General features: G+C 42.8%; 1 protein-coding gene and 1 long non-coding RNA gene across 3 annotated transcripts in view; one reads left to right on the top strand and one right to left on the bottom strand.

Moving 5' to 3' along the window:
- Window positions 1-12047, bottom strand: part of FLT3 (fms related receptor tyrosine kinase 3) — a 61023-nt gene that overhangs the window by 23531 nt on the left and 25445 nt on the right. For both annotated transcript variants that reach the window (XM_083736293.1, XM_083736292.1), the window contains exons 7-15: window positions 10847-10983; window positions 10230-10383; window positions 7961-8126; window positions 3370-3476; window positions 2300-2408; window positions 1741-1913; window positions 640-743; window positions 417-549; window positions 222-326 (exon numbers count right to left, since the gene is read on the bottom strand). In XM_083736293.1, coding sequence (XP_083592419.1) covers window positions 222-326; window positions 417-549; window positions 640-743; window positions 1741-1913; window positions 2300-2408; window positions 3370-3476; window positions 7961-8126; window positions 10230-10383; window positions 10847-10983 — 1188 coding nt within the window. The remainder of the gene's footprint in view (window positions 1-221; window positions 327-416; window positions 550-639; window positions 744-1740; window positions 1914-2299; window positions 2409-3369; window positions 3477-7960; window positions 8127-10229; window positions 10384-10846; window positions 10984-12047) is intronic.
- The window catches only part of LOC310843965, a 350168-nt gene that overhangs the window by 337958 nt on the left and 163 nt on the right, over window positions 1-12047 (top strand). The gene's annotated exons all lie outside the window — the stretch shown is intronic.

Below are 12047 nucleotides of genomic sequence, written 5' to 3'. Positions count from 1 at the left end.
GCCACCTGTCATGGATGCTTTAGCTGAGATTCCTGCATTGCAGGGGGTTGGGCTGGATGACCCTTAGGGTCCCTTCCAACACTAAAATTCTACAATTCTGTGACTCCAGCTCCCATCCTCTCCAGCAAACACAGCCAGTAGTCAGTTATAAAGGAGTCCAAGGATATTTGAAGGGCCACAGATTCCTCATCCCTGCATTACAATATACATGGATAGGCTACCTTTTAGCATCTTGACTGCGACCTGGACAGACACTCCCGTTTCACTAATTCCATATGCCGTGGCATTCACCACTTTCCCAAAAGCACCGGAACCAAGTTCTTGCCCTACAAGAAAAAGGGAAATGAACATGTCCTCCTCATCTTGGAATTTGGTGATGCGCTGGCTAATCTTATGATGAGTGCCACCAGACTCACCAAATTCCAGATTTTCTCTGGGAAACTCCCACTTGAGCTCATACTCGACCTCGCTGAAATCCACGTAGATGTATTCGTTAGAGGAAGATCCAACCATCTGTATCATCTGCAGCTGGCTTTTGTACCTCGATTGCTACAGGGAATGGGAAAAGAGGAATAGTGAAAAGGACATTCAAGGTAACAGAGCAAAGTGAAAAAGACAGACATTGGGACCAGCTGTTACCTTTTTGTAGTTTTGGCAAATTAAGACACACAACACAGCAATGACCGAAAAGCAGAATCCAGCAGTTGCATATAATGCAACATTATTGGACAGGGGATGTTCTCCTGCAATTTGAAGAGAGGTGGATTGTTAAGCACTTCATTGTATCGTTAAAGATAAAATGACTTTGCACATGTGATGAAACATGGTCTTATCTACAAAAGCTCATGCCGCAATAGAGATGTTGGTCTTCAGGGTGCCACAGGACTCATTTCTGAAGTTACAAACATTTAATATATTTTTACATACCATGGAATTTAGCATGGAACCCATGCTTTGCATTATAATGTGGCTCCCACAGAGCAAATAGAAGGATGTTGGAGTCATGCATAGAAACAAGCCAATAGCAACATTAAAACAAACCACCACACAATACCCATAAATGAGACAGATTAAAACCTGTCGTGCTTCCTTTTTTGGTAAGCAGAGTATTATTCTTTAGAGGTCAGTGTGTTCCCAGCTGAACAATCATTTATATTTAAATTTAAGAGATCCAGGTTTAAGTGAGTCCCACCCACCACCACTTCCATGGTATCACTGAGAACCCTTGGTCTAACCACTATCTTCTAGCCTCAGTTTCCCACTTGTAAAATGCAAACTGTGACTTGTCTTAGGGTTTACCATGAAGGCATAGCACAATAAGAAGATTGTGGGGAGACACGATACAACTCAGCAATCCAAAGGTGGCGTTCCCATGGTTCCAGCACATCATGGAATCAGAGGCAAAGGACTTGGGTCTTGAAAACTCAACTGAAGTTCAAAGTCAGGTTAGTAAAAATGCATAGTTTGTTCAAAGTTCCATGGGGGCAGATCTCTTTGGGACTCTAAAATCCAGCTGTTGCATATAAGCAATTCTTGCCAATTGCCTGAGAAAGTGCAAACCTCTCCCCTTTTCCACAACATGTCACAGATGTTATTGGGCTATGGTTCCCATTATCCATTCACTATTCTGGCTGAAGCTAATGGGAGCTGCAATTCGAAAACATCTGGAGGGTACCACGTTGGCTATTCCTCCTTACACAGACTGCCAAATCCATCTTTACAGGCACCTCCGTACAATACCTTTTTCAATTAAGCTTGTTTCACAGTCAAAGCCCACCGAATTGTTGGCACAGCACTCTACGTAAAATCTGTCTTCTACTTCCGATAGATCTAAAGTGCTGTTTACAATCTGGAAACCAAAGGTATTTCCATCATATGTGTTGTTTGATATTCCACCTGCGATTTCTGTGCAACTGTGGGGAGAAGAGAGCCATTTACATTTTTCATTGTTTACCCGAGGCAAGGGCATCATCAGATGTGTGTGCTGCATATATCTTAATATTCTTTCAGTAGCGGTGTAGGAATGGAGAAGCTGATCACTTAGCTTTTTTAGCTCACAGATAATTTGTATTTAACAGATGTGTTTAGATAAACATACTACGGGCTGGAACAAGGGTGGGAAACCATATATGACGCCAGGTATAGCACAGGTAAATGGGGAGCTTGGATGAAAGGGATCTTTGCTGGTGCCGCAAACAGAACTTCTTGCAGAATCTTAAACCACACCACAGCATCTCAGCTGCTTTTAAAAATGCAGCCACTAACATCCATGGAAAGGGCCATCAACATCTTTATTTACTTTGTTTTCTTGTCAGGACACTGTCTCCAGACCCAAGATGCCGCAGGCCTGCTCTCAGCGGTGCAAGAAATCTGAGTTGATGTCTTGTACATTTTTAAAACAGGTTTCCCTGCAAAAGATACAGCAAAACAGCACAGAGCACTTTAGAACAATAATTCCTGAACTTCATCAGAGCAAGTCTCCCTATACTTTGAGCCTCCCCATAAATACATGACCTGCAGGACACGGGTGGCGCTGTGGTCTTAACCACCAAGCTTCTTGGGCTTGCCGATCGTAAGGTTGGCAGTTTGAATCTGCACAACGGGGTGAGCTCCCATTGCTCTATCCCAACTTCTGCCAACCTAGCAGTTCAACAGCATACCAGCACAAGTAGATAAATAGGTACCTCTGCAGCAGGAAGGTGAACAGTGTTTCCATGTGCTCTGGCACTCGTCACCGTGTTCTGTGCACCAGAAGCGGTTTAGTCATGCTAACCACATGACCCAGAAAAGCTGTCTGCAGACAAACGCTGGTTCTCAGCCTGAAAGTGGAGATGAACTCCAAAATGGCCACCATGCTCTCATGATAAAAAAAATGGGAAGATTTTGTGTCCCAAATTTTGGCTTCAAAGTGTTGATGGGTATGCAATGTAAGGCTACGGGTGAGGGTATCTCTATCCCTGAGCCAGGCCTCTCTTGGGCTGCATACACAATGTACATTTAAAGCACATGGCTTCCTCTGAAAATCTTGGGAACTGTAGTTGGTTAAGTATTCACATTTTTGCAGAGCAATTTCCCATAACGCAATGCACTTTTTGTTGTTGTTGTTATTTTTCACACTTTAACCTGCATGATGCATTTTTGTACATACTACGTGGTTGGAGAATTGCATTGCAAAATTCAGAGAAAGTGCAAATTTCAGAGGATGCCTGTGTTTTTGCTTTCAGGAAGTGAGAATAAGGTGGGTTTAGCTTTAAATGCAAACTGAATTGCGTTTGTCTCCCAAACTTCGCAAGAAGAAGAACAAACGAGCAACAGTAGCATGGAGGCAAGCATTTCCAATCTGCTCTCTCCCTCCCTCTTTAAACTCACTTTTCACGTAGAGTTTTAATGTCCTGCTCACAGACAAATCGTCATTTTCTGCGTAGAACACATATTCCCCTGGTTTGTCCTTATGGTCACAGAATTTTGAAGAGATGCTGTTTCACAAAGGAAGGAAGGAAGGAAGGAAGAGTCACCCAAGCATGTATCCATATGCATTTGCAATTTAAAAGGTGGTTGTTGTTTTTAAACCAAACCAGGCAGCTATCAAAGAATGAGAACCCAATATAGCATCATGGCCAAGCTACATTGGTGCCCTCTTCCATGAATAGGAATGGTGCCCTCACCTTGAAGGCATTAGTTCTGGAAAGAGGTTCATCAACTCAGTAGCAGACAGCGTGGTAGGGCAGGGACATTTACCTGACCTCCAAGCAGATGAGTCACTGCTGCTTATCAGAAGGAGAAGGAGGGGAGTACAGTGAATATGCACAAGTAGGAGCACTAGATTGGCTCTGTGGTACATTCGCACTGTGCTGCGCTCCCCTCAACATTGTCCTTTCCCCTCTCCTCCCTGTAAGCAGCAACAACTCATCTGCCAGGAGGTCAGGTACAGTAGGTGACTCCACTCCACCATGCCACCAGCTACTGCCTCAGCTAACAGAAGAAATTCCTTTGGAATCAGTGCCCATTCTACTAAGGTTAGGGGTTTTCTAGTCCAGTGAGAACATCCACACAGTACTTCTGGGGCAAAGATAGGGCAGGGGACCCTAGGATCCTCAATATCTTGGTGGAGTCCAGCTCTCACCAGCCCCAGCCAGCATAAGAACATACAAAGAAACAGGGACAGGTCAACGATGAACCCAGTGAAGCTTAAGCTTCAGGGCCTCTAATCCCAGAGAGGCCCCAGAGGTGACTTTAGTCTACATTGATCAAAAATGTTGGGTCTAGTAGACCCAGTTTGCGTTGCCCGACTCAAATTGATTATTTTTTTGTTGTCTATATTTTAACAACCCCAAAGTTTGAGAGTCAGTAGCACAGATGTTGTTAAGATGTGGTTATCTGCCATGGAGGAAGATAACAGTGCATGCACACGAAAGCTCATACCAAGAACTGACTTAGTTGGTCTTTAAGGTGCTACTGGAAGGATTTTTTATTTTTTTTTTACTATGGCAGACCAACACGGCTACCTATCTGTAAGTGGTTACCCTGACCTTGTTGCTGGTTGTGAAGGGGGCCCCTTGATCGTCCAAGCTTCCGGACCCCATAAATGTAGGTCCGCCACTGCAAAGAGCCCTGCAGGATCAGGCCCAAGGCCCACCTGGTCCAGCCTCTTGCTCTTAGAGGGTGGTCCAATGGTCAGGGTTCCAACAACATATAGGGAACTCTGTGTTCCTCATCAACTGCAGTGGCAATGTCACATAATGAAAGCCCTTTGAAATTGCCCTTACCAGATGCCTTTCTCTGCCATGGAGCGAGCTCTGAAAAACTGGTTCTGCAACCTTCCTGCATTGAAGCAAGGGAAAGTTGGCTTTGGAAGGCACCTGCCAGAGATCACCTCCCTATTACAGCCACGATTCCCAGGGAAGAATGGCTGTATACATAATTGTATACCTGCTACTTCAAAAACAGTGTTTAAGCACACAACAGTACCAGAGGAATCTGCTCCTCTCAACTTTGGAAAAGAAATCTGGCTGTGAAAGGGCTGCCTTGGACAGATGGGCAAAAATAAGACTGCAAAGCATCCTTTAGAAAGGCAACATTTTAAAAACATTCTGCACAAATAACATCTATGCGCTCAGTGACAGGGAAACCCCTCCTTCAGCTACTCAGTGTATCCTGCAACAGCATCATTCATTTCTGCAATGGACCAGAAATAAATCTAAGTATGTTACAGACATCCTGGAAAACAACAACAAACAGGGAGAAAAGTCCCTCTGTTGAAGGTGGTGAGTGATGCTCAAGGACCAATGTGCCAGTGTTTATGTTTTCTTATCCGGCAACTTGGGGCACTGCTACAGAACCTCACCCTGCATCATATTTTATAAATAGCTGTTTTGTACTTTACAGAGGAAGAGAAAGAAGGCATATAATACTACTCAGTTTCAGGGCAGAACAGACAGAACCCAAATACAGATAACATGTTAGTTAATTGTATTAAATATTTCAAAAATGGTACTTAACAAATGTTGCCAGTGATTTAGGAACATAGGAAGCTGTCTTATACCTAGTCAGATCACTGCTCCAATTAGCTCAGCACTGTCTACACGAACTGGCAGCAGCTCTGCAAGGAGTCTTTGGGAAACGGATCTCAGTGACTCATGATTTTCATCTTACATAAGACGGCAATATGGGAACCTCCAAATTCCTCTCCCCTCTCACCCACTAGTCTCAAAACTCTCCCACCCGCCCTCTTCCCTTGCAGTTCAAAATAAAAGTGGCCGATTGAAGCAAGCTCCTTTTTAAAAATAGAAAAGTGTGACTGACCGAAGGGAACTTTACCCTCCCCTGTGCCCTGCAGATGTTTCAGACTACAAAACTCCTCATCCCCAGCCAGGATAGGATGGTGGCAGTTGTCGTCCAACATCTGGAGGTTGCGGAAGGCTGACGTGACATATAATTGGGCTCCGATGTAACAAATGGCTAGCACAGTGGTACCTCAGGTTACATACGCTTCAGGTTACATACGCTTCAGGTTACAGACTCCGCTAACCCAGAAATAGTGCTTCAGGTTAAGAACTTTGCTTCAGGATAAGAACAGAAATTGGGCTCTGGCAGTGTGGCGGCAGCAGGAGGCCCCATTAGCTAAAGTGGTGCTTCAGGTTAAGAACGGACCTCTGGAACGAATTACGTACTTAACCTGAGGTACCACTGTATACATAAAAGGGTAATAAAATATAAGGAATCAAGCAGCATTTATACACGAATTTCAGTTTCATGAGACTGATTCAGTGCAGGAGTTTCAGCCAGCCTGCTTGAAAATAAAGGAAGGCTTGCAATAGACATTGATATGTTTTTGGTTTAATTCTGGGGAAGTGAAAGTGAGCGGAGAGATACCTTCTATTTTACAAAGAGGGAACAGAAAAACCAAAGGGCACTAAGAACATTTTCTGGAAAAGCTTAGAGGAAGTTGTAGGTGGATGGGAGTCATTGTGGTGTGGCTTGAAATCAAAAGCCCCAAAAGGGAGTGCTGTGTGGAAATTTACTTTCCATTTGGCTTCAGGCAGAGCAGAGAACTGGAGAGGGAGAGCGACTATTGATCTGCTTGCTTCTCCCCTCCCTTCCTAGCCACTTCTACCTAGGAGGGAAAAGACATAGGTCCTCTTTTATCCATTGGGAAGAACTGCAGTGGGCAACTGAGTAGGGAAATGGCTTCTCTCCCCCATCCCAGAAGATCTGTGCTTGGAGGTCTCAGAAAATTTGCTTTGCATAGATTCAATCCTTGGCATCTCCAGGGAGGGCTAGGAGAAAACCCCCTTCCTGAAACCCTGTAGGGATTTGGCCAATCATTGTAGACCATGGGGTCTCAAACTGTGGTCCGTGAACCACCCATACTTTGTGAGCTTCACTCAGGTGGTCTGTGCTGTGCCTATGGATTTATAATTGAAGATGGGAGACAGTACAACCATCACAGTGAATATCCGTATTGTTCTTTGAATAGTATTTAGGAAGCTACCCTATACTGAATCAGACCATTGGTCCACCGAGCTCAGCACTGTCTGCACCGACTTTCAGCAGCTCTCCAGGGTTTCAGACAGGACCCAACAGGTAGCCCTACCTGGAGATACTGGAGATTGGACCAGGACCTTTCTGCATCCAAAGAAGATGCTCTACCATGGATATACGCACATTAGTCACAGCTTTAGATCCAGTACAGAGCAAGCACAGCCTTTGTTACAAATCTTTAGGTGCCAGGCAAAAGCGTTTCTATATAACGAGACCTTCGGCTGGTTAAAATTCTTTTAAATGTGTTTGTGGGGGGGGGGGGTTATTGATTTGTTTTTGTTTTATTATGTATTTTGTGTTCTCATTTTGTATTTTTATGTTGTGAACTGTCCTGTGATCTTTGGAAGAAGGGTGGTATAAATAATAATAATAATAATAATAATAATAATAATAATAATAATAATAGCGCCTCCTTGTGGTTGCCTCAGAGTAGCAATCAATGGATGTGTGCTCTTGCATGTACACAAAACGGGTCAATTGATTCTTGGGTGGGTGGGATGGGGGTACTAAAGCAAGATATATACAGCTTGAGACTAGAGTAATGAAAAGATCCTCTCATCCCTTATATGGCCAATTGATCACTGCAAGACTGAAGGCCTCCTGCAGACACCATTGATGGTGGTTTATATATGTCCTGAGTTTTCTGCTGCATTGACTCTGAAGAAACGAAGAAATACAATGTGCAACATGAGATGGTGAGCAGAGAATGGGGGGGGACTGCAGTGCATTTTTGTCTAAAACAAGAACCATTAAGGGTCTTTTTCAATCATCTTTTTATCTAACCAGAGATTGTGGCAATACAAAACATGGGAAACAAATACACAGAACGATTCTAAACCTGTTGACTCAGAAGGGTGCAGAAAATAGTGGCTGCAAGTCTTTACACACAACAGAAGCACATTCAAAGAAAGTTAATTACCTGTAAACATCTGTGTAAGTCTGTATACAAGGAAATGACATTTGGGAAGACATCCATATACATCTAATTGATGGATATGCTATTAGTGTGACTTCAAGGCACAACTTTTCCGCCACATCAGCTTCAAAATCTTCCTTTGCGTTGGTGAAATTGATAAAACCCTTATCTGTTGAAAAATATATCAAAATGATGTTGTGATATTTTTATATAAAATGAAAACATTTTCAGAAATAACTTAATACCCTGCATTTCCCTTCCGCAAAGGAGTTGCTCAAAGCAGCTTACAAATTAAAAAAGGAAGCTAAAAGCAACAATAATCCGATCCTCAAAATACAAATTAACGAAGCAAAAAACTCCAGAAAAAAGCCAAAACCCAAAAACTGACAGTAGCTTATCAGCACATGCGGCAGGAATGGAATCAAAAGCTTGTTTTAAAAGGATGGCTTTCAATTACCAACAGAAAAGGAATGAAGAGGAAGATAAACTGAATTATTGGGGCATATGCAGGGCCCCACCAGAGAAGTGACATCTACACCATACATTTAAAGCATATTTAAAGCACCTTACTACCACCAAAGAATACTGGGAACCATAGTTTGTTGTGGGTGCTGGGAATTGTAGCACTGTTGCGGAAACATACACTTCCCAGGGTTCTTTGGGGCAAGCCATGTGCATTATGTGTATGGCATGGATGTGGTAAGAAAAAGCCCTCTCACGTTTTGCCACCAATCTTGCTTCAAATTGAAATGGCACAGGTAAGAGGGGAGCAAAAGGCAATCTCATCAGATGGGCAGATTCACACAAGAGGAGATGGTCCTTCACACAGCCTGACCCTTGACATTGCTTTAAATGTCAAAATTCACCTTTTGGGGGGGGGAGAGGGGAAGGGAGGAGAGGGGAAGAATCTGTCAATTTTCCTTTCTGTCAGTTTCAGTTCTTCACATTTCCTTATCAATTTGTAATTTATTTAATGAATTTCTCCTAACATGCACATTTGCATGCATTTTTGCAAAGCATATCCCACCCCCCCGGGATAATGCATTTGGGTCCGTCATTGTCCAGATTTGGTCCGTCATTGTCCAGAAACATGTATTTCTAGGTACACTTTGCCCCAGTGTATGCATTTTTGTATATATTACTTGGCTAGAGAACTGGATCAGAAGATTTGGAGAAGTGTGATTTTTGAAGGGTGACTGGGTTTTGGTTCTCATTTTGTTTCAGAAAGTGAGAATTGGATAGATTCACCTTTAAATGTGAACTGTATCGAATTCTGCCCCTCCCCCCGCATCCTTAGCCTTGATGCACAATAATTTTCACCCTGAGAAGAAACAAACACTTAATAGGTCGCAAGATAGGTGCTTAATTCCTCAACAGAATATTAATTCAGTGCCAAGCAAGGTAAAGGTAAAGGTACCCCTGCCCGTACGGGCCAGTCTTGACAGACTCTAGGGTTGTGCGCTCATCTCACTCTAGAGGCTGGGAGCCGGCGCCGTCCGCAGACACTTCTGGGTCACGTGGCCAGTGTGACATCGCTGCTCTGGCGAGCCTGCACCAGCACAGCACACGGAACGCCGTTTACCTTCCCGCTGTAAAGCGGTACCTATTTATGTACTTGCACTTTAAAGGTGCTTTCGAACTGCTAGGTGGGCAGGAGCTGGGACCGAAAGATGGGAGCTCACCCCGCCGTGGGGATTCGAACCGCCGACCATACAATCGGCAAGTCCTAGGCTATGTGGTTTTACCCACAGCACCACCCGCGTCCCACTAGTTCCTTCTTAGAGGACTTGAAATCAGACAAGTATTGCTAAGGCACTAAAAGATTCTCAGCCAATCTGGACCAGCAAATATTTATTCACTGATGCTATTTAACTCTCTGCGGCTGAAATTCTTGTCCTGATTTTTAATGCTGGGATTTTTATATGAGTTTTTTAAAAAAATTAATATTGTATTATTTGCACGCTAGCCAGAAAACACTCTTATTGGTTGACATATAAATGCCATTAACACATAAAATAAAAACAAAATATCCTGGACTATACATCATTCTCATGTTGTAAATTCCATCATAGGAAATGCAGTGAAACAGGCATAAAGGGTGTGGAAGCTGCTATGTGTGTATCTGTGCATTTATTTTATAAACCATCTAAGGCTGCAATAGTAACCTCACCCAGCAGTAAGCCCCATTAAATTCAATGGGATGTAGACATAGTTCAACAGGTAGCAGCTTTCTATGTTCCTATGCAAACATTTTCTATGTCAGACGACTTACCTAAAACTGTAACCAAAGCACTCTTATTTGCAGCAAGGTCTTTGGACGAGCAGTTAAAATGTCTGTGACTCTGTGTTTTCATTGGGAAAACAAATGCATATTGCGTCTTAACCCTCTTGGAGTTCAAATTCTTCCTTCCTTCGAGTGACATGCCCTATTTTTTAAAAAAAATAAAAGTTAGTATTTAAGAGATGGTGACATTCATTTGTGGTGTGGAGCTGTGCAAAGCTTCAGAACTACTGAAATCAATAGGAATTTAGCGAGTCACAACTAATGTAGGTCTCATAAGCTTTTCAGCTGAATCAAAAGTCTGGCTCCAACTCAGTATTTTAAAATATATATTACGACATTAATATGGGGCTTCTTTCAGAACCAGAGTTAGGCAAGAGTCTTCAAAATGCCATTAGCAAGCAGGTATTTTGGTAAGAGGCACTGGGAAGTGTTGGAAGTGTGGGAACTCTCCCTGACTGTGGTCCTGAACCTTTGAGACACTTGGAAAGCAGTAAGATTTCTGAACAGCTACACAGGTACAAGAGATACACAGGGGATTTTGAAGTTAGTATTTTTAATATAAGGCTACAGTAAGTGCTGATAGGAAAATGGGTTCCTCTTGGTACCTGAATCAATTGCTTGTTTTCAGAATACCACTTCATTCCAAAGTTATAATCACCAGATATACCACGACATCTTAAAAGCAATAGCTCTCCTGTTTTAAGAAAGAATTCCTGCATAGAGCTTCCTGGTACACTTAGATCTGAAATATAAAAATAATTCCAATAAAATAACAACACCAGCAAATAATAATAATAATAATAATAATAATAATAATAATAATAATAGTTACTACTACTACTACTACTACTATCCCTTTCCACTTACCAAAGTAGTGCTTAGGGTAGCTAACATCATTCAAAATGCAATAAAATGATCAAGCAGCAACAGAGCAGATAATTAAAACAGAGTCAGCTTAGAATGCCAAAATCAATGGAAAACGCACCTGAACAAAATTATCTGGCCCTACTAATTCAAAACACTAATAGAATTTTGAATGAACACAAATGCAACCTCAGAACTAAACACAGCAAGTGTTAGGCACACACCTCCATCAACTAGTTTCCAAATCCCAAAGTCATCCTAAGTGCACACTTACACACACACTTGGATCCAAGCCGAAGGCAAAGTCTCAGGCTGCTTTTGCTGAAGATAAAGGCAGTGGAAAGTTGAACAGGTTCTAGTGCTTTGTCTTGGTCTGGTGTACATGCCTAGTCGGTAGAGCATGAGGCTCTTAATCTCAGGGTTGTGGGTTAGAGCCTCACATTGGGCATTGCAGCCCAGCATTGCAGCGGGTTGGACTTCATGACCCTCAGGGACCCTTCCAACTCTACAGTTCTATGATTCTATGGAAATAAAATCTGCAGTTCCCAGGGAGGGGCAGAAGAAGGTCTTCATGAGAGTATGGAGGACTGGTTGATGATGATATTTTTTTTCAGTCATCAATGTAAATAATACATTATAAGATTCCAGGAATTCCAGGAACCTGGCTTGAGAGCAGTACATGTGAAAAGGATCTAGGAGTCTTGGTTGACCACAAACTTGACATGAGCCAACAGTGTGACGCGGCAGCTAAAAAAGCCAATGCAATTCTGGGCTGCATCAATAGGAGTATAGCATCTAGATCAAGGGAAGTAATAGTGCCACTGTATTCTGCTCTGGTCAGACCTCACCTGGAGTACTGTGTCCAGTTCTGGGCACCACAGTTCAAGAAGGACACTGAAAAACTGGAACGTGTCCAGAGGAGGGCAACCAAAATGGTCAAAG

This window comes from Podarcis gaigeae, assembly GCF_964106915.1.
Source record: "Podarcis gaigeae genome assembly, chromosome: 4".
Lineage (NCBI taxonomy): Eukaryota > Metazoa > Chordata > Lepidosauria > Squamata > Lacertidae > Podarcis > Podarcis gaigeae.
The sequence above is the reverse complement of the archived record's forward strand: the minus strand, read 5'-3'. Positions and strand labels throughout refer to the sequence as shown.